Below are 23,984 nucleotides of genomic sequence, written 5' to 3'. Positions count from 1 at the left end.
ACAAAGCAGGCGAAGATTATCTTCCTAAGGGAAGGTGGTTCTTTGTATTAGACGTTATAAGGGCAACTGCCTCTGTGTTCATGCTATGAATGGAAGAAAACCACTAAAACATCTTTGCAGCCAGCCCGTTTGCTGGTATTTGATTGACGATACCAATATCGAATTATCTCTGGTTTACGGCGCGAAGCAGGACGTTACCAGCTCAGTTGAAGTACTGCTCTTAACAGCACTTTGCTTGATTCATGACAGTATGATGATAAGTGGTGTTTGAATCTGACTCAAACTAATAGGTCAATGATTTTAACACTTGGCCACTGGTGGCTCTTAGCATGACAACAAATTTGATACCACTCATTGCCTATACTATTATTTTTATCTTTTCTTTTATTTTTTGCATCAAAACTTGTAAATCTACAGTATTGATTCTTTGTAATATCTCTTTGCAATTCAAAAAGATGTAGCAATAAAAGTCTTCTAAAACTCTCAGGTTTCTCTATGGAGTCATGTGTGTACAGCATATTTATTTGAAAATACTTACCTCATATTTCTTTTAAAGAGACATGACTAAAATTTCTCTCTTTGGGAAGCGGATCTCAATAAGTGATCTGCAGGTGCGGTGATATACAAAGAAGCAGTAATATGAAAATGAAAATCTAAGCATCAGACAAAAGTGCTTCATACTTTTTTATGTTTTTCGTGTACATACTATGTTGTAAGAATCTAAAAACCACAGAAAAGAATTCTTTCATCGAAATTTGCTCCTGTAACCACCAGGATATTATTTACAAATTTAATTAATTCCAATAAGAAGTCAGGTAAATTTAAGGTGCTAGATTGATGTAAACGCATAAAAATATCATACCATAAGAAATTAAGATATTCTTTCTTAACGATTAATATAAATCATGTAAAAAAAGAACAAAACCTTATTGTCCTTGCTATTCCAAATGCAGAGAGGGAGCAAGAAATTTTTGCGAAATCATCTTACAGCAAGTTTACCATCATTTAAGCCTTTCAGTTACATTTCTTATACTTCGAAACATGTAATATGATTCTCTACAGGTTTTCCGAAGTACACCTTGCAGATATCAGGCATTTGGATATCAGTCATTTATTTTCGACAAGCAATTTTTATTTAAATTTTATCTGGATACATTTACTTCAGGAATAGCAAAATGTTTCGTCCAGATGCCTGGACTCTCGGAACTATAGCTCTTTCACAGAAAATTGTTTGACTGCCAGGCCATCCTCATGTGCAATAAATCCTCTGATTATAGTTTATAACCATAACCTTCTTTCTTTAATTTAGAATTATGAGATCTACTTTGTCTGTCTGTCTGTCCTGCGATACCATAGTATCAAGGTATTGTAAACTTCACTGATTGGGACCTTCCACCAGACACTCACCTTTTTCGTCGACTGATGGCTGCCGTCTTTTTGTTTTACTGATGTTCTTCACGTGATACCTAGTAGAAGGAGGCGCTGCTTTCTGAAACTCAAATTCACTATATGTTCTTAGTTTAGGTATTGTAAAAAGACAATTTCTGAAAACTTTTTTCGTTGAGAGCAAAATAAATTCGTTTCTTAATAAAAGTGAAAGATTTTATTTTATAAATACCCATTGAAAATACTATATTTCTGGTTATCTGTAAAAATTTTATTTATTTAAGTGTGCTGTATGGGTATATATATATCTATAAACAGTTTTAATTGACAATTTTGTGCAGTTACTTTTAATTATCATATTTAAAGTTAAGCAATCCTGAATACATGTCATTATGTAAGGGCAGGGTACCAGAAAATAAATAAGAACTCTGCAAGGAATTATAACTTAATGGAAATATAAAATCTTAAACTGCAGATAATTTTAATGTATGTAATATTTATCTTTCGTAAAACCTGCCATTTTCTTAATTTTATTTCTTTCTACATTTATCAGACCTTGGGTAGAACTGTGCGAAATAATCTAATAAATTTATTACTTTCAGATTATCATAGTAGGTTTTCATAGCAAAAGAAATTTTTAAAAACCTAAATATTGATAACATATCTTGAACAATACTCAATTTTCGATCAGTTGCATTTGTTAAATGTTAAAAGGTTTGCAAACTGGGAACTTTACCTTTTCGAGATATGTTTTTGATCAATCTTTCTTTCAGAGATTCCTCGCATGGAAATAAGCAGTTTTGGATTTCCTGTGGTCGGAACTACAGTATGGCAAGCTACGATATACCATCCTGTGTTACTACAGTCAAAAGTCGTTAATCCGGACTCGTCGGGACTTCGGCGATTCCGGATTATAGATCATCAGTTTAAATCACGTAAGATGGCATGCAGAAATTCTAAAATTAAAAATATGAAACCGTAATTTATGAAATAAAGAACAATTATTATCTAAAGGGTATCAAAATTTACAAAAAAAAAAAAAAACCATATTTATTTGTTTACTTTTTAAACATTTCTTTCAATGTAAGTTGCTTCGTTTTATGTGATAATACTTTCTCTTTAATTCTATAAACAGACATAATTTCTTGTTCAGTTACAAAGTTCCGCTGTTCAAGTCCCGTTAATTGCTGTGCCGAGAATACCGACTAACTTGTCAAGCGAAATTTTTTCGTTTTCACTAACCTCTCTGTCACATTCTTCATGTCTTTATCCATTTTTTACAGCAATTCCACTTTTTGTTTGATGAACATCGAAACATAGTTTCGTTTTGTACGATCCTTTGGGAGTTCCAAAATCGGAAATTCTATTTGACATAATCGAAAGTTCAAGTTTACTTTTATAGTATTGCTCTTACAGTCTGCAAAAAATAATAAGCCAGATCCCATTCGAAAATTAAGGAACAACGCAATCATCAATATTAACTGAAATAGATAATTTTAGCTTATACCGTCCGTTATACATAAAACGCGAACGCGAAAACGTATTCTGCGCTTGCGCACACTCATATGCGCAGTCGTGAAAGGTCTTACGCGCACGCGTAAACGTCTATGCGCATGTGTCAACGCGGCGCATGCGCAGAAAGTTTTTAGCTTTGAGGTCCGGATTATGAGTGTCCGAATTAACGACTTTTGACTGTATTAGTAAACAGTGACACTTTATAATAAAATACACTTTTTGTTATTAATGAGCTGGGTTTCAAATAGTGAAAGTATAGCCAAAGTGTAGCAGGTCGCGAGCGCCATCTTCTGATGAATTTCGCGAAAGCCACAGAAAGCTGGCAACCGGAATTTCCTTCAGTCTGACAAGCCTTGAGTGTAAGTTGGCCTTGGCAAGTAATCTATATCTGCTTTATTGAGATGTATTTACAAGAGATTTACTTCCCCATTGAAAGGTAGCAGCAGATCGCAGCCTTCGAGACGGGGTATTTGATACCACTTGTAGCAGGGCATAATTGAAACCGTTACCAAAACCAACATCTTTCTGCGCATGTGCGAAATAATTCATGAAGTCAACCGGCAACTTTGAAACTAGTTGTGCTTGTTCCGCTTTGTCGAAAAACTGGTTTCCCCCGTTTTTTAATACGTTGTATTGAAATTGCTATCCAGTCGCTAATTTTTTGGATGGACCCGGTATAAATGGTCTTTAAGCACAACATCGCAACTTCAATATTTTCATTATCTGAGCTTTCAAATATTCGCTTTGAAAAATGAAAACCGCTTGAAAGGGGTGTGTTTTCAAGAGTAACAGTATCATTTGACTCATAAAATGTGGTTTACTGAAAACTTTGTTGTTGTGATTTTTCTCTTTCATAACGTATGCTCTAGTTATGTTTTGGAGGATGGGAAATATGATTTGTCGTTATTAGATTGGTAAGTGATATAAATGTGGTTTAAAATTATACTTCCATTTTGGCATATGTTTCGTACACCAGACTGTTTGCGATATTTTCCCCATCATTTTAGACAACGCTAAATTATGCGAAATATGAGGTGGAGAAAATTTTGACTGTGTTACTTTCCCTAAAGGTTTCGAGCTACAGAGGGAAACCTGCAGAAGGAGTCCCTACAGATGGAAGTGAAATGTTTTTTTAGATACTTTGGATTTTGCTCGTTTGTCTCTTTGATACAAGAATTTAACTTTTACCGGCATCTCAGGTATTCCCTGGCTGAACCTTGTAGGATATAACTGATTTAAAGAATAAGAAACCCTAGTCTCAGGAGTATATCAGAGAGAAACATTTTCCGTTTATACTGAATGAAATTTCTGGATGGGAATTCCCAAATAAAAAAAAAAAAAAAAAAAAAAAAAAAAGGCTTTTTAGTAAGAACCATATAAATATTAAGTGAATCAGGTGTCAAAGGTTTTTGTCTTGGTTTAAATGTTTCATGAAATTTTAAATATATTTTATGAGAATAATTTCTTATTTTTTTAGAACGTATTCTTCAAGTGTAGTATTTTTGTGTAATTTGATTTTACAATATGATATGCCACGTTTTTCTAAAAGCAACATACTACTGCAAAGGCACCCATGCAGAAGTATGCAAAAGAACCTATGCAGTATGGAAGTAATAAAAATAAATTAAATATTTGAGGAACTTAATTATTCTAACGCATATAAATTTGTTTGTATAGGCATAATTTTGTCACTATCTTTTTTTTTCTGTGTTGAATATACAGATTTTCCACATATGCAGTTCAAACAGTGCTTTCAAAAGTGGCAAATGAGCAAAAATAGTGGATGAATTTTATAGGGAATTTTACTCTGTTTAAAATTTCTTTAGTCATCTTAAATCATAGCTAATGTAAATAAGATATTTATTTTGTTTCTTTATGTGAAAATGGCCCACCAGAAAGCCAGATAACATAAAACTTCAGTATTTACTTATTTAATTATATATAACTTGAAGTACATTTTCGAAATTAAAAGCTTTCAAAAATTGAATAATTTAAGATCTGAACTGCAGCATAAAATAAATAAATAGAGTTCTTTGAAACAGGGAATGATATACAAAATGCTATTTAAATTTAAAGAACAATATTTTAAATTATAATTTTTATGAGTTATGAGTTCCTCTTATCTATTGTAGTTTTCTATTTCTCAGTATCACCATGCATATTTTTTATAGTTTTCCTTATAAATGCTATCCTTCATTTTGCATTTTGTGAAAGTTTGCAAGCCCTGCAGTGTTGCTCTGTATAATTCAAAAAAGCTTTTTTTTTTTTTTTTTTCCTAGAACTTTCTGCAGAGTAATGGTGCTTCTTCAAATACTTTATTTTATGCTTTTCTTTCTCTTTCATTCTTTATTTGAATTCTTATCCTTTAACCAGAATAGATTTCTTTCCATCCTATCCTTTTTTCCAAAATTTTGTCTTCTTTCCTTTTGTGTTTTTTTTTTTTTTTTTTTTTTTTCCTGTGCAGGGAGGGGAGTCATCATCTTATGTTTCTTTTTCAAAAAAGTGTTAGTGTTTATAGGTATTTTGAGCTGTTGAGTAGTTATAAGATAAAATTTATTGTTATGCATTCTGAGAACATCTTTAACAGTAAAATAAGCATTCAGAGTACATACTATCTTTCCACAGCAGTATTAACCACAGCTTTTGAATTATCTTGAAGGTAATTTGAGTCATATTTAAGTTAAATTATCAGGAGGCCATATTGAAAAGTAGCAATAAAAATCTGCTGTAGAATTATGTGCTGTTATCTTATTTAGTTTAAAAATCTCAAATGTTTAAGTGATTAATAATGGACCATTTTTAAAAATATATATGCTATGATTAAATACTGCTTTATTATCATGGCCTTTATTATTTAAATTTTGCTAAAGATTATTGAAGGTTTTTATTAAGAAAAAGTTGAAAATTTGCATAGCAAGCATAGTTGCAACCCATGCTAGTAGAACATATGCTTTTCTTTTACTAGTAAATTTTCACATTCTAACTTTAAATGCTTTTGTTGACATTTATGCCTAATTTTATGTATTTTGAATGCAATACAAGATGCCTTTTTTTTTTTTTTTTTTTTTTGGAAGAAGATTACAACACCTTTTTCACTCCCTAGTAAATAAAACGGTTAATCTTTGGATTATGGTAACTTGGCAAAAATTTGGGCAACCAACCCTGCTACAGCAACCTGCTAGTTTTTGTTTGGACGCCATTTTGTTTTCATGAAGTAAAGGCATGTTTTTTTTTTTTTTTTTTTTTTTAACTCAAAATTTTTTTTCAACAATCTGCTAGCCGAATTACGCTTATGCTAGAATTTTTATGGAACAAAAGTGCTTAATCATGGCGAAGATTAGGTGTGAAATTGGGAGAAAGTGCAGAATCGCAAACTGCTTGCCGCGTTTTTAAGAATTGCACATACACGGTAACCATGTACGAATCGACCTATTTTCACTTAAAAAAACATCCCAGAATTGCACAAAAATGCCATTGCGCACACTCTTGACTTTATCCATTTACACTGCTAAAGTCCTAGCTAGTAACCTTTATCGCCTTACCAAAATGTTGCTAAACTACCTGTTACCATATTCCAAAGATTAGCCAATAAAACATTTGTTTATATTTTATTGGAAAAAACTGAAAATGTAATAATAATGCAGTGATAATGTGTAGCCTATTGAGAACTCTTTTTGTGACACGCAGACTGTAAGTGACATGGCTAGTTGGAACATGCACTGGATATATGTACAAACTGATGTAAAACCTTTGGTATATGCAACATTAGTAAGGACACTGGTAAATTTTTAAGTTAGAATTCTTTGTACTTTGATTTGATTAAATGCACTGAAATGCATTATCCAGTCGAAAAAAATATGAATTCGTTGCCAATTTCAAAGAGCATTCATAGTTGTCAGGAACTAATTTTTCACCAAGCTAATTGTGAGAACAATTGCAATTTTCAAAATAACTGACACAACACACCCAGAATTCCATTTAAGAGCAATCAGTAATTAAAAACAGAGACATATCAGTAGTTAAACACTCTGAGAAATCCTTCTTTTTTGCACTATTAATTCTCGGTGATCTGTTTTTACTTAACATTTGAGAATTATATCAATTTGTCATCCACACAACTTTGGCATTGTGCACTAGCTAAAATAGACATGTGCTGACCATATATATATATATAATAATTTATTTCTAAAGAAATATTGATTATATTATCTCCTGAGATTAATTTTAGTAGAGATATCTAAAAAGAGTGAATCCATAGTTAGTAAGTTTAATTCCGAAATTCTGCATGTCATCTTACCAGATTTAAACTGATGATCTATAATCCGGAATCGCTGAAGTCCCGACGAGTCCGGATTAACGACTTTTGACTGTAATACTTCACTGTCTCAGTTTTCACATATCTACTCTGAGCAAACTCAGTATACTCATATAAGAAATTTCACCTCTCGCCGAGCTTTATGCAGTTTTTAGATATAATCTGTATGCAGTTTATGGTCTAAAAATTAACATTTTTGTAATATCTGAATGATATATTTGTCCTAAAATTAAATTTGTGAAAGATAATGATGTGGAAATTCTGGAATTTAAAAATGTAAAAAATCTTGAATTCTGGCTATATTCAGACCACAATAACCATTGCACCTCCATCATTGTCTTCAAGCTGATACAACATACTAAATTAGTTGTCATAATTAATAACACTATATCACCATTACTTATAAATTTTTATGTAAAATCACAAATTCTGTTCATAAATACATCTTCTTGAAGCCGGGATTCTGTAATTTTGTAACTGCTCCACTGCAATTACTCTCTTTAGAGAATGTCGCAAATTTAAATCATTTTTTCAAAATGTGAGGGAAAAATACATAAATAGCAATCAATCTATATCCTTCTTATCAACAACTTAACCAGCTTATCCAGAATTAATTGTATTTACATAAAACCTAGGTGAAGATTTTATGATTGTATTATGATAACATGCATAGTTATTATTGCCACTAGATTACACTGTTTAGTGACAAGTTTTGCTTATTCAGAATCATAAGCCTATACATATTTCAATAATTTTACAAGTCTCTCATTTCCTTAATTTGTCATAAAGGGAAAAAAGTCCCAAAATTTTAAAACATTTTGGTTACTTGAGCTTTTGAGTTAGCTGAATGCCGAATAGTCAGACTTTTACTGTGTTTACTAACAAACATTTTTTTCTTCACAAAACAAAGGAAAATTAAATTCAGGCACTGCATCAGAGAGCAGTGTTTGACATGCATCTATATAAAGGATAAATTAACTATGAAATCATTTCACTAATTGAAATCCACAGTAAATGAAATAGCATTATACCACTTAAAAGAATGCAATTATGGTTAAAAAATTACATGGCATTTGCAAAACAATTTATGAATCATCATCTAATAAGTTGCAAAATGAAATCCAGGTTTGACATCTCACATTTATTATATTACAAACAAAGAAAGATGAGGAGAATTTGGAATATGTATGTTTTTGCCCTCAATAAAATAATTACCAATTATCATATTACAGAATCAAAGTGGGAAATCTCTGCATATAAGAACAAAAAGTCATGATTATTAGGTATAGCAAATGACTCAAAAGAATGCTGAGTATTAGATTCAGCTTTGTTTTCATTTCTACACTTCTTATTTAAAACTTGCCTCCACTCTGCTTCCAGCATTTTAATGTGAAATAATGATACTACAATTTTATCTCCCTCAAAAAATTACATAACTTTATTTTTTAATTTTGCAGACTGAGCTAAAACATTAATTTTTTTACTTTCATATGTTCAAGAGTGTATAGTGTAATATAGCATGTATTTTACATCATGTTATTTAGTAGTACATTTTCTAATACAATACAATAAAAGTATGTAGTATACAACAAAACCACACAATCTGCATCATTAAGTCTGGAAATGTCCCACACTACACAGTTTATCAGATAAAATCGTTCATATTTAACTTAACACATTATAAGCTGTATGTTTACCATAAATGTTTTACCAAAATTAGAGTTGGGGTGTAATGATAATAAATCCTTTTAAATTTATTCATTAAGTATTGACCAGGCACTCAACAATTAACATTAAACATTATTTCATCTTTTTGTTTGCAGTATCTAATGCTTCTATTTTTCTGTATACCCATGTCTATTCTCTCATTTCTTGGTGGGATTTCAGATTTTTATCTTTTTCCAAGTATACAATTTCAGAAATGTGTGTCAGTTATAAAGGCAATAATGCATACTGATGATACATTGGAATACTTGTAAATATTTTATGATGGGAGTATTAACATTACACAATAGCACAAGGAAACTTTATTATAAATATAACAAAAATTACAGAATAAAAGTTATAAACAGAAGATAAAGCAGCCTATCAGTAATACACCTGCACGCATTTTATAATTTTATTATTATACAATAAAGATACTGGCATGCAGTATTGTTGCTAGAAATCAACTGAAAAATTGTTATTTTAAGTTGAGCAAACAAATACATTACAATATATCGATTGCATTAAAAAAAATGGCAGAATGAGTTCTTAAGTAATAAAATTGAAACACATATTATTAATTAGTCACTGAGAAAAAATAAATTCTTCAAATTATGAGAAGAAAAGGCAACTTCACAATTAAGAGCTCTAGAACAATGTTTATGACATGCATCAGCTATCGTACAAATAAAGGACAAATAACACCAAACACAATAACAGCTGTGTAAATAATAAAGTATTCTACAGAAATGAAGTTTTTTATGGAGCACAGTTAAGGCATGCAACAGAACGATAAGTTTTGTGGTTTTGCTACATATATTTGTTTTAGTGCCAGAAATCACTTTAAATAAAGAACATTCTACCTTTCACTTTACAATCCAACTGTAATTGTGTCATCCTAAAAGAATTACAGAAATTACGTTTTACTCCAGATCTGTTATATTCATGATACATACATAAAAACCCAGAAATTTTAAAATATGTTAGTAAATGATAATAAATTTTGATTTAAAATATAACATACCTGTAATATCTTCAATAAATAAATTAATATGAAGAAACAAACAATATATATTTAAAGCTATATATTTAAATACAGTATGCTATCAAGCACTCAGATTTAATAGGTTATTTCAATCATTACAGCTTCTGTTTGAGAGATATTAATCATGAAATTTTTTATTATTAACTTTGTCTAGTATATATAAAAACACTTATTACTCAAAATTATGGAAATGCCTAAGAAAACGAACTGTGTACCTGATATAGAGCAGAAGCACCTTTAGCATCCAAAACTGTTTGAAATTTTTCGTGCAAGTTCTGAATGACAGTAATAAGTATTTTATATTAGTTTTCTATCTAACTGGTCCAATTCTTTGAGAGACAATCTTAGAAAAAAGGAGATCCCATTCTGTTTTTCAGCACAGAACACAGCAGTTCAAAGGCATTTAAGTACAGTGATTTTTTATTCCATATTAAAAGATGCAACTGCCTACACAGTTGCAGGAAACAGTATTATAGCAGTTATAAGAAACAGTGACTGTGCCACTACATTACTTAAAATGGTTATATTGTTAGCAATATTTATTTGTTTTTACAGAATTACAATTAGATATGTTGCAAAGCATGACATACCTCTCTAAAGTATAATGAATCACTACAATGCTTTACCACAGGAAGTAACCAACTTGGATTGTAAATTTATGCTAGTGCTCTATGCACATAAACTTGTCCTGAGGTGAGAGACAATGCGAAGCTCAGTTCATCCAAAAACTTTACTTGTTCCCATTGATCATCAATTCATTAAGTTGTTCGCACTACTGTAGTCTCCAATTTGCATTTATTTGGGGTAAAAGAAAAACATCTGGGAACCACTTTTGTAAATATTCTGCTTTGCAGATATTCTGTTTATGCATTCTGGAAAAACAATGTTTCTGCATTTTTTTTGCACTGTATTTGTACAAAGTGGATTCCATTGATGCATATTAAGTGGTCCTCTTGTAGAGACATTAGCTTATTTTGAAGCAGGAGACATGAAAAATGTGCTATGCCCTAGCCAGGACTCAAATTTAGACCTCTCGAATACGCACTGAGGTGCTGAACATTACAATATGAAGGCATGCTAAGAAGGCGGGAGAAATACCTTATACAGTCAAAAGTCGTTAATCCGGACTCGTCGGGACTTCAGCGATTCCGGATTATTGATTTTTCCGGATTATAGATCATCAGTTTAAATCTGGTAAGATGGCATTCAGAAATTACAAAATTAAAAATATTAAACCATAATTTATGAAATAAAGAACAATTATGATCTAAAGGGTATCAAAATTTACAAAAAGAAAAGCTTAATATTTATTTGTTTACTTTATTAAACATTTCTTTCAATGTAAGTTGCTTCGTTTCATGTGATAATACTTTCTCTTTAATTCTATGAAACAGACATAATTTCTTGTTTAGTTACAAAGTTCCGCTGTTCAAGTTCTATAATTGCTGTGTTGAGAATACCGAATAATGTGTCAATCGAAATGTTTTCGTTTTAATAACTTCTGGGTCACTTTCTTCACTATCGGAAGCGAATTATAATGACGAGGAACTTGATTTAAATCATATCAAAGACCGAGTACATCGAGATGAAATACTACACTTAGTAAGGAATTATAAGCCAAATAAAATAAAAACATCTGCCCTGAAGATAAGGATAGTGTTGACAGATCAACTTCCAATCCGCCGTGATAAACAGATTTCGGATTTCAAAACATACTTTTGCTTTGTAGATACAAATTACATATTAGTAAATATATATCGGAAATTCTATTTGACATAATCGAAAGTTCAAGCTTACTTTTATGAAATTGCTCTAACAGTCTGCAAAAAATAATAAGCCGGATCCAATTCGAAGATTAAGGAACAACGCAATCTGCAACATTAACTGAATTAGATAATTTTAGTTTACCTCCGTTACACATTACACGCGCATGCGCACAAACATATTCACAGCCGTAAAGGTCTTACGCGCACTCGTAAACGCCTGTGCGCATGCGTGAACGCAATGCATGCGCAGAAAGTTTGTAGCTTTGAGGTCCGGATTATAGATCATTCCGGATTATGGGTGTCCGAATTAACGACTTTTGACTGTATCCTTAAATGCAACAATTTTTCTTCTTTACATAACAATCCACTTTAAAGTTTTATGGCTCTGTCAGTCACTTTTGTTTTCCTTCCATAACTGTGTCTCATGGATGATGTTTCACCATAAACATTGTATGCTGTCATAACTTAAAAAAGACTATTTATCTACATCGTTAATAATTTCGCAACACATGCTATGGATACACTAATAATCTCACTTTAGAATTCAATGAAGTCATTCATTTTCATTTATTATGAACTAAGTTTTAGAAACCATAACTTTAGTTTTATGCAACTTTCAGAATATACATAAAATAATTGTACAAAAAATTGGTGGTTGCTTTTATAGTTTGCTGTATAATTGACAGAAACAAAATCAAGTTTTTTAAATATATTATTTTTATTATTTTGAACAATCCCTCAAAATTCTTGCATTAGTAGTGTAATTTTTTTGCTCATTTTCCTGAGATATAATTTTTCCTGATAGTAAAATACTTTTATTTGTTATTACTATTAAAAAATTAGTTAAAAAAATTGCAATACAATTTTTAATGATATATTAATATGAAGTTCACTTGTGAGATTAGCAGAGATAAATTTTGATAATGGAACTTCAAGTAGTAACTGGGGAAGCATCTGTTTTTCTGGGGAAGTTTCTGCATGTTCCACGTGAAATGCATTCTGACAGTTTGTTTCTGAAATATTTCCATATAACTGAACTTCAGAATGCTGCATGTACTGTGAGCTGATTAAACACATTTATAAAACAAACTCTCACCCTATTTTACTGTTATTCAGTCACATACAACATAAAAAAAGAAAAAAAGAGGAAAGATAAAGAAAACAAAAGACCAGAAAAAATAAAAAAAAAAAACATAGATAATGGCAGGTGTTTGAAGAAAAGCACAGCATCAAACTGACATTAAAAAAAAATAAGTAGCATTTTCTGCCAGATAAAAATACTTTCAGATTAAATGCATATATAGGCTTAAATGTAATTTTCTGAAAATACACCATTGTTTTTCAAAGCAAACTCCATTTGTAAAATGTAAGCTACATTTGTTTGAAATTTCACATGTAAGTGCAAAATTGCATATGTGGTTTCTGCATCTTTATGCAAAATTTGACACAAATTGCATTCACATCATTTGTCTAAAAACTCTTCCTAGTATGAGCTTAAAAAGTTTAAGAAAATGAAGTAGCCTGCTGACTGTGAAATATCACCAGTCATATGGTTCTTAACAGCAGAAACATGAAAGTTGTGGATATTCATTGCCAGATGTGTGAACTGTAGAGTTTACAATGCAGCAACATTAAATGACATTATGAGAGACATTAAAGTGTGATTATTCAAGGAAACACAAGCTCAAGGTAAATTCATCACCTGTAACAGGTAACAAATTGCACTCTGGTGAGCCATCTGTAAGCACTGATAATCTGGTGCAGGCAGTTGACACCTAAATTCATAATTAAGATAATTCATGTTAAGAGAGATTTGAGCAAATGGAGCAGAAATGAAAGGCATTCATGAAGAAGTGAAAATAATCATGAATAACTGGTTATCATCACAGGCAGCAGAATTCATTGAGTGCAACATCAAAAAGCTCTTTCATTATAATTAATATTTAAACAAGAAAAGAAAAATACATAACTCTATGTAAATTTAGAAAATAAATATTTTTTTTCCAGACTTGTTCGATGTTTTTTTTTTTATTTGTAAAACAAAACCTTTTCTAAAAAAATAACCCTAATTTACGTTTTCACCGTGTCTCAAACACAAAGTAGCAAGTATTCTCACAAAAATCATAAGAAGACTAAATCTTTTGTTAATGTAACTCCAGTTAAAGAGGTAAGATTGACTACCTAAATTAAGTTAAATAGTCAGTCAAACTATTAAATTTGACTAAAAAACTGTTTAAATCAGTCACTTTTACACTGAACTTACCTTTTTGTACCTGAAGTAAGGAGGATTCTCTGTGGTGTAAACGCTCCGAAATTTTAACAAGATCGTAGCTCTAAACAAACAAACATGAAAATATATATATATATATATATATTAGTTTAAATATTAAAAAAATATTAGTTTAACTGTAAGAATGATCAAACTGGATATTCTTACTATTCTAGTGTTAACACATTTAACTTATCTCTCTGCATGAATTAAGAGTAGAGTCACTGAAATTAACATTGGATAACATGATCTAACACTAGTTCTGTTCTACTGCCTGATCACTACAAATTTCAAGCAATGTATTGTGGAATTTTGTTGGAGTTTAGTCCAATAAACTTTACGTCTGGTCTTTTGTTTTCTGAAATCATAGTACTTTCATACACCTAAGGATTTTAATTAAAAAATTCACTTTAAACTCTATTTTGGATTTATTTTCTGTACCCAAGTTGTGAAACCTTTACGACGATAATTAATAAAAATACGTTTTATTTTATACTTTCTTCTGAGTTGGAGTTATTTTATTTTGAAATTTAAGACAAGATAATAAATCATTTGATTATCTTTACGAATCGAGCAGTTAACAGTTTGAATGGAGTGGACCCGTACAGGAATTTAGGCACTAGACTATCGAGCAGACATCTACATCTGGTGCATGTCTAGAGAAATTTGGAGATTTAAGCTTTTATATTATTTGTGAAACAATTCATTATAGTAATTACAGATATGTTTCCTTTTTGTACTATTGGTTTTGATTTTCCTTGTATTTAAAAAACAGCCCAAAATTCAACAGCCACGGCTGAAGGGTTTGACTAGTACAGAGATGGAATGGGTAGCTGATGAAACAGTTGTATATTGTGGCATGAACTGATAGATTTATTAGCAACAGGCTATTTATGTCCAGAATTACTGGAATGATTCAACAGATATTTTGAACAATTTTTAATGACTTGCAAAGATTACCAAAAAATTCTGAACATTCAATTTGCTGAAGGCCACAATGAAATATTGTAACAATTAGGACCCTCATGAATGATACTGATGACTTAGTTAATTTTTTACTGAATTTTTCTGCGATGGTCATCAGTAAAACTAGATGTTCAAATGTTTATCAATTTCTTAGGTTATGATTCAAAACATTTGAATAATGAAAAAAAAAAATTAAGATTCAATATTTGGAATTGCAACAAAATTATGAATTTTATGCAAAAGATTAAAATATGCATTTCAAAATTTGCTTGATGTAGTAATAAAATTATGTGCTGAATTGGCGGCTTCGTTTGTCTCAAGTGTCAGCATTCTGTCTACACAGTAAAGTCTCTCTAAGTTACATCCATGCCCTCTCCTATCTATTATAGCTAATTTGGCAAAAATTAAATTATGTGTTGAAATTATAACTATCACCAATTCATTACAGTCACCTACCTAATATATATATATATATCATACATACACACCTTTATAAACAATTTATATGATTTCAATTATTTTAAAATAACGGAAGCAGTTTACAATGCAATTCATTATTACACGTTCAATTTTTCTATGTAATGCACCTATCCTATGAAACAATATTTACATTTATTGAAATGATAAAATAAATCCTTTTCATTAAAACATACAAACTGACCATGACAACAGCTGTAGCTATAGTAAAATATTTTTACGAATTTTGTATATAAGTAAATAGTTTTAGTCATATTATATGTGAATTTGTAATAAAGTTTGAAAGAGATGAACCTTTGCCAGAAAAATAAGAATACTGGGGCAAGTAAATTTACCATTAAGTAAATCGCTATCTCCCTAAATTGGCGAGATGCAACTTTAACTATATATGCTTCCTAATAGTTTCAAGAAATGGAAGATACTTCTTGGCAGCCAGGTGAAAACTACAATAACCCTAATTTAATTTATATGAATGCAGCAATCATCAGAATTATTAGAGTAATGATGACACCCACTGCAATTTCAACTTTCTGACCAGACAGTCCCTCATCTTGGAACAGACTCGTAGGTTTGGGATGAGGATCCCTCCTTTAAAGCATCTGCTCTCAGTTGTTATTAGTTACAATAACCCTAATTTAATTTATATGAATGCAGCAATCATCAGAATTATTAGAGTAATGATGACACCCACTGCAATTTCAACTTTCTGACCAGACAGTCCCTCATCTTGGAACGGACTCGTAGGTTTGGGATGACGATCCCTCCTTTAAAGCATCTGCTCTCAGTTGTTATTAGTTCAAAGCTGAAAGAGAAAGAGAAAGATGAAAGAGAAAGCATCTGCTCTCAGTTGTTATTAGTTCAAAGCTGAAATTGGAGTCTTGAGATATCAATGAGAGCTCCGCCTTCTAGATGCACTTTGCATTCTTGTTGTGTTTAACATTCTTAGTAGTTTGGAGTGTAACTACTGATTATGCTCTGTGATACTGAGAAAAGCTGTACGAGGGCTTTTGTGGAAAGTTCCAAAACTGTTATGTGTTTCTTTTGGTGAAACAAATTTTATCAAGCTATCATTGGTTCATTGGTTCTGTGAGCATACCATCGATTACAAACTCATATGCATGTAACCATACCTATTCTAGTATTAAAGAATAAGAAAAACCTTTAAAATTATGGATTAAATTACATTCACACTTAAACAATATACAGTATAATCACTTATACATGGAAAGTGAAGAAGTTATTCTGATTTCCTCTTAAAAAAAGTACTTTCAAAATAGGTCTTCCTCCTTTTTAACTTAGAAAAAGTGCACATATTTGTACAAATACACATACAGTAAAAGCTTGACTATCTGGAAAGCCTGGAGAATGCCGAATCCAGGATAAGTAAAAATTTTGGACATTTGAATGTATAAAAAGTGCAACACATGATATAAACATGAAATAAATGGAAAAAAAAAATTATAAAAAGTTATCTTATTTGCTATCATCTTCATTATCAAAAGCCCATTAAAAATTATCTAAATGTGTAACATTATACAACAGATTTCACGCAGAGATTAACCATTTTCTTTGCTCTTATATTCAAATCCTTTATATAGTACAAAGTCTTTAATCTGGACATCTATGATCTGGAATAATCTATAATCCAGACCTCAAAGCTATAAAAGTTCTGCGCATGCATAGTGTTTACGCATGCTCATACCTTTACGCATGCGCATATGATTTACGCATGCACATAATACGTTTGCGCATGCGCGTTTAATGTATAACAGACGGCATAAGCTAAGCTAAAATTATCTAATTATCTCAGTTAATGTTGCAGATTGCGTTGTTCCTTAATCTTCTAATTGGATCCGGCTTATGATTTTTTGAAGACTGTTAGAGCAATTTTATAAAAAGTAAGCTTGAACTTTCGATTATGTCAAAAAGAGTTTCCGATTCTGGAGCTGCCAAAGGATCTACAAAGCAAAAGCATGTTTCGATGTCCATCAAACAAAAAGTGGAATTGCTGCAAAAAATGGATAAAGGCATGAAGAAAATGACAGAGAGGTTAGTGAAAACAAAATAATTTCGATTGACAAGTTAGTCGGTATTCTCGACACAGGAATTACAGGACTTGGACAGTGGAACTGAACAAGAAATTATGTCTGTTTGTAGAATTAAAGAGAAAGTATTATCACATAAAACGAAGCAACTTAAACTACTTACATTGAAAGAAATGTTTAATAAAGTAAACAAATAAATATTAAGCTTTTTTTTTGTAAATTTTGATACCCTTTGGATCATAATTGCTCTTTATTTCATAAATTATGATTTCATATTTTTAGTTTTATAATTTCTGCACGCTATCTTACCAGATTTAAATTGATGATGTATAATCCAGAAAAAAACCGAATCCGGAATCGCCGAAGTCCCGATAAGTCTGGATTAAAGACTTTGTACTGTAGTAAGCTGCATTTATAATACACACACACACACAAAAAAAAAAAAAAAAAAAAAAAAAAACAGCAATAACACTTTTTTAAACAAACACAAGAGATTTTAACAAGTAAGGAAAAATTTTATTTCATTCTTGCTAATTACAAATTTTTTAAATGAAGTTAAGAAAATTATCCTAATATCAAGCTTGAAGTTTTAAACAATTTCAGATTTGTCTGTTACAAATGGACCTCACAACTTGGTACATGTCAGTTAGTAAACAAGATTGTGTAACAAGTTGTATATTTGCTATGGATGATAGAGTTTACTAAAACTTAAAAAAAAAAAAAAAAAAAAAAAAAAAAAAAAAAAAAAGCATACCTTCTTGTTGGCTTTGCAAATATGAATGCAGCAATCATCAGAATTATTAGAGTAATGATGACACCCACTGCAATTTCAACTTTCTGACCAGACAGTCCCTCATCTTGGAACGGACTCGTAGGTTTGGGATGAGGATCCCTCCTTTAAATCGAGGGAAAAAAATTAATCAAACAAAATGCAGTTTTTTGTTACTTTCACAATCAGCAAAATTTGAATATTTAACCTGCGAGAACACACACCCATTTTCGAGCACGAGAACTCGCACCGGTATCTCATACCCTAGTTCATTTCTGCTATTGAAATATCAATTAATACTGTTTATAAGTAAACCTTATGTAATTAAATATTCCAAAATAATACATTAAAGTATTTTAGTGAATTTAATTATGCATGCATACATGTTTAAAGACAATTTTGACAAACTACATACTGATGTTCAACACAGACTTATTTCACATTTTTAGCACATAAATCTTGATTTTCTGTCCTTATTACAAGGACAAAATGCTCATCGCTTATAATTTGCTTTGATAATTTATACCAGGTGGTTCACTATTATCAATTTCCAGTTCCTTAGAAGTGCTTAGAAGTTTCAGGCTTACGGTTTCTGTGCTGTTCTGGAAGAACGGGTTCCATTGTTTTCAGAAAGAAATAACTGCTTCTGAACTGTGTGGTAGGATGTTTCGTGGACATCAACAAATCCTGATATTAATAACAGCCTGATTGAAAATGTAAAATAAAATAACCATTGGTCAGCAATTTCATATCCTCGCTGTAGTGTATGCTGGAGCCATTTCTTCGACAATGTCCACAGCTCCTTTTGTAAGATTATAAAGAGTGATGATATTCGTTTTTTGTTTCATTTCCATGGTGGTTTCGTCTATTTTATCATCAGTATGAATTGTGGATAACATAACTACATTATTGTTCTTTTTTTGCAGAATACGAAACAATTATTGTTTCTATTTGAAATCCAGACTGAAGAATACAGCTCCTTTTTCTCCAAAAATCCAGGCAATATTTCTCTTTTATTTTGTCTAAGTGTTTCAACCATTGTAAGTTTAGTTTTCAAAGGTTCTTGTGCTAGCTCATATCCCGTATACCGATTGTCAGTTGTCAAGTTGCATCTAGAATTGAAAAGCTATGTCATCAACCACATCACAATGGATTTCGAGCTACAGTATGTTTTGAATGGTCTATTGAGTTGTTGACTGACATAAATCTCAATATTCCAGGTATAAAATACTCTATAATCTACTAGTGCAAATATCTTGATGCTAAACTTAAGCTTTTTTGGCATATATACTGCCTGAATCCGCACCAGAGAAAACATTCATTACATCTACGGGAGAAGCAACATCTCTTGAATAAGCTGTATTATCTGAAAGCTTGCTAATTATAGGCCTTAAAGGCTTCCTAACATTTTGCCGGTATTTTTTCTTCTGCCATTTTGTAACTTTATATTTAGAATATAAAAATTGGTTGTTGACAATGAACTTTCATCTTCTGTTTCTATCTTAATTTTGTACTTGGGTAAGAATCGTAATTGCTACAGTATTCAGTCCTTCTTCAGAGGCAACTCTATCATCAAATATAAGTTCATCATCACTAGAAACAGTCTCGATAAGGTGTTGAAAATATTTATTTTCTTCATCATAACTCAAATAGTGCATCATAATTCACTAAGCTGACAGAAAAAAGGAAAGATCCAACTGACGCGAGGACTAGCACGGGTATGACATACCCCGGACACCTGTATCTCAAAATCTATTTTTAGAGCTGAACTAGTTTTTCCCCTGCTGAAAGAATGTGACCTTGAATACAGCTACATGAATTTCTGGCTTAATCTGATAAGAAGATAAGATCTGATAAGAAATCTGTAATCTGATTAGAAAGTTAAAAAAATGTTGAATGAAAATGGATCGGGTATGACAAGCCCAGTGCAAGTTCTTGCGGGTTAAAGCATCTCAAAATCTACAGCTCTGACATTTTACACTGAACATTTAAAAGATAGTTGAAAAATATATTTAATTTTTTAATATTACAGATACTTTTAATGTACAGAAGACTTTCACCCAACTCTTCTGAATCAATTTCACCCAATCAGATGAAGGAATGATAATATATAGAAATATATGAACATAAAAAAAAAAAATTTCTAAAGTTTGAATGGATAAACAGACAGATAAAAATTGTAGTTGTATCAGTTTGGATTAATTAGATATAGCATAGCACTAGAAAAATATTGGTTTAGGAAGAAATGCCTCTATGGAGAACCCTGAAAGCTGACTGACATGGGAAAAAACGTAAACTATACAGCACTTAATTACTGGTGAGTAAAAACTGCAATAAAGCTATCAAATAAAGAGCATTTTAATATGCAGAGTAAAATTTCATAAAACACATTTTTATTTTTCAAAGTACAAACTTAGAACCGCAAACATATAGACAAAGAAAGCTGTACGTCACATGACACTACCAGCAAGTTTTAAGTGTTATTAAATTCTATAAAATGTCTTAAATTAACTCTGGTTAACAAAAGAAAAATATTAAGTTTCAGAATATATTTGACACAAGATAAGAACAATAATTTTAACATACTTGCGAAAATCAGGGCATGCTACTGTTGTTTCCCAATCAAAAATATAATTACAGTCACCTGATTCATAAACAAAAACAGGATTGCCCTAAAATATAGTAACTCATATGTAATTTTTCATGATAATGTATAAATGTTTATAAGAACAAGAGAAAAATATAAGAAAGCATAAATTCTTTATTCACGACATATAAGGGATGAAAGCCACATAATAGCACTGTATTAAAAAATGAAGTATAAATTTTTTATTGCACTTCTTAAGGCAACTGGATTTATTTCTAAAGAAACTTAAAAAAAAAACTTGAAAGGTTTTACAGTACAAAGTCCAAAATCCGGACTCATAAGGACTTCGGCGATTCCGGATTTGGGATTTTTCCGGATAATAGATCATCAGTTTAAATCTAGTAAGATGGCATGTAGAAATTATAAAATTAAAAAGATGAAATCACGATTTATGAAATAATGAAATATTTATGATCTAAAGGGTATCAATTTTTTTTTTAAAAAAAAGCTTAATATTCATTTGTTTACCTTATTAAACATTTCTTTCAATATAAGTTGTTTTAAGTTACTTCATTTTTTGTGCTAATACTTTCTCTTTAATTCTGTAGACAGAGATAATCTCTTGTTCAGTTACATTGTTGAAATTCTGTAACTGCTGTTTTGAGAATTCAGACTACCTTTTCAATCTAAATTTTCTCATTTTCAGTAACTTCTCTGTCACTTTCTTCACTATCGGTAGTGGTATTTTTTGGATTTAGAACCATACTACAGATTTCTGCATTCATTAATTGATTGATGATTGAGAAGCATTGTCATCACAATGAAAAACTTCTTTTATATCATCATTTATTACAGCTTCTCCACATTTTTTTACAAAACCTGTTAACTGGAAAATTTCATCTTTGTTTTGTGATATCCGAAAACCTTCAAAATTAGCGGCTGTCATCATCATATTTAAATCAAATCAAAAAATCATCTATCCTTGCATCATGAGCTTGGTGACTAATGACAAGTTGTTTCGTTAAATTTTATCTTGCTTCTATCACGCACTGAGACAATTAAGCCTGAATTGTTTTAGTTTAGTTATTTATTATACTTATATTTCTTGCACATGCTTAAGGCTTATCAGATAAATAAATTTCCAAATATACTTAAGCCTTATTGAGGGCCGGCGCTAGATATCTTACCTCCTGATGCAGTCTCTGTGGGTCCTAAATTCTGCGACTTGACATGGCCATACAAGTCCTGGCGCTGGTTCTGGGCTTATGCGAATAACAAATAAGTTATACTTAATGCAAATAGCCCTAAATGCAATCTTTGGGTCTACGAGTATCATCGACAAAATCTATTTTTAATGTATGGAAAGAAAGTTTTGGTAAATTTTACCTCGTCAACATTTTTTAGCGCAACTGAAATCTGTAATCATCGCCACGCATAATGTCAAAAATTTTTAGGATACCTAAACAATTTTTTATGAGTCATTACTCAAGTTGTCATGTTTCGATAAACATGCGGTAATGAAAGGAAAGTATAATGAATAATGATTCGCCCGGTTGGCATCAGATCAACGATGTATCGGTGGAATGTTTCAGGTTGAGATGCATGTCAAGCAAATACGCAGCAACGGAGTCAAATTACTGATCGTACAAATTTATGCTAAATTGATTGTTTCTTCAGTAACAAAGTAGTTTATTTAGTGTCAAAGTGAAATTAAGAATCAGGTCTCTCCAGATGTTTTATTATGCGCGTAGGGGAAAATCAAATGCGCATGCGTAAAGCCTACGAGAAAAATTTTGTCGGTGGTTTTGAGGTCCGGATTTTAGATCATTCTGGATAATGGACGTCAGGATTTCGGACTTTGTATTTTATTTTGTATCATCAACATGAATTAGCACCAGGAATAAAATTTGAAACACAGACAGAGAAATTATTAAAATGTTAGAAAACAGCATTTGCTGCACGGTAAAGTTATTTCCAAAAATCCACATATGGTAAATAATGAATAACAGAGATAGTTGTAGGTATACATATTCTTGATAATTCACATCTATATAAAATTTTAAGTTAAAATAATAATCAGAAAAGTAAACTTAAAGTTTGACATGTACATGCATAGTAATAATGCTTGGGTGGAATATTATTGTAATAACTGAATCAGAATTAAATAGAGAATAGCAGTTTACATAATTCCATGCATAAACAGGCATAATACCACAGTGAAGTTTACACCCGTTGAAGCCAATGTGGGGGAAGTATTCTTATAAGTAGATATATAATTAAGAAATGGAAAGAAATACTGGCTGTTCAGCAAAATCATAGCGATGTTGGTGCCCAAAACAAAGATTATTCACAATGGAATCTTGGGCCACAATTTACTCAAAGTATCCAAATAAATAAATAAATAAAAATAACTTAAAAACATGTCCAACAGATACAAGACCTCATTTTTGTTTAGCTGGACAAGCACATCCCCAGAACATCACTGTCAAGCATTTACAGAAAATTTTTAGTATTTTCTGAAGAACCAGTTTCAATTTTTTCCTGTGTGACAGTTAAAAAAAAAAAATTGTAACAAAAATGAAAAGAAAAATTTAAATTTTAGGAAGCATTTTTAGTATTTTCTGAAAGAATTTAGCCAGTAAAACTTACAATTCCAGCTGCAGGAACACACTGTAGATTGATTACTGTGGTAACATTTTTCATTCTGTTCTTTCTACATGGCTGTGTTTGAGACACAAATTCTAAATGCAATTCTGAACCTTAAAAAATTATTTACATATACATACATGAGCGTATTTTATACATATAAAAAACTATATTATTTAACATTTAAAATCCAATTAAAATTTAATCATAGAATAGTGGGTAGTGGTGTGAAGTGTGCTTCACACATCAGTTAAGAATTTACCAAGGAAAAATGTTTTGCATTTATGTTAATTAAGAAGATGAGAACTATGCAAGAACCAAAGATGCACAAAATTCCTTTTACTTAGCAATTTAAGCACTTTAATCACTAATGGTCCAAACATTATGAAATAATTTTAGATACATCTATAGAAGAGAATCTAAATGACACAACCTTATTTACATGCTCATAAAGTGCAACTATTCCAAAAAAGTCCAGTTTGAATAAATGAAAG

The 23,984-nt window shown here is 30.9% G+C and overlaps 1 protein-coding gene across 2 annotated transcripts in view; it reads right to left on the bottom strand.

Moving 5' to 3' along the window:
• Nucleotides 1–8,685: 8,685 nt before the first annotated feature.
• The window catches only part of LOC118204487 (cation-independent mannose-6-phosphate receptor-like), an 82,263-nt gene continuing 66,964 nt past the window's right edge, over nt 8,686–23,984 (bottom strand). The window contains exons 11-15 of one of the 2 annotated variants that reach the window (XM_085827352.1): nt 23,494–23,603; nt 20,844–20,929; nt 18,243–18,383; nt 13,995–14,064; nt 8,686–9,818 (exon numbers count right to left, since the gene is read on the bottom strand). In XM_085827352.1, coding sequence (XP_085683478.1) covers nt 9,792–9,818; nt 13,995–14,064; nt 18,243–18,383; nt 20,844–20,929; nt 23,494–23,603 — 434 coding nt within the window. In that variant the 3' untranslated portion in view covers nt 8,686–9,791. The remainder of the gene's footprint in view (nt 9,819–13,994; nt 14,065–18,242; nt 18,384–20,843; nt 20,930–23,493; nt 23,604–23,984) is intronic. The other variant, XM_085827353.1, reaches the window with a different exon arrangement.

The sequence above is a fragment of the Stegodyphus dumicola genome, chromosome 11 (assembly GCF_044657685.1).
Source record: "Stegodyphus dumicola isolate Sdum_Otavi_A_Nest chromosome 11, ASM4465768v1".
Classification (NCBI taxonomy): Eukaryota; Metazoa; Arthropoda; class Arachnida; order Araneae; family Eresidae; genus Stegodyphus; species Stegodyphus dumicola.
The sequence above is the reverse complement of the archived record's forward strand: the minus strand, read 5'-3'. Positions and strand labels throughout refer to the sequence as shown.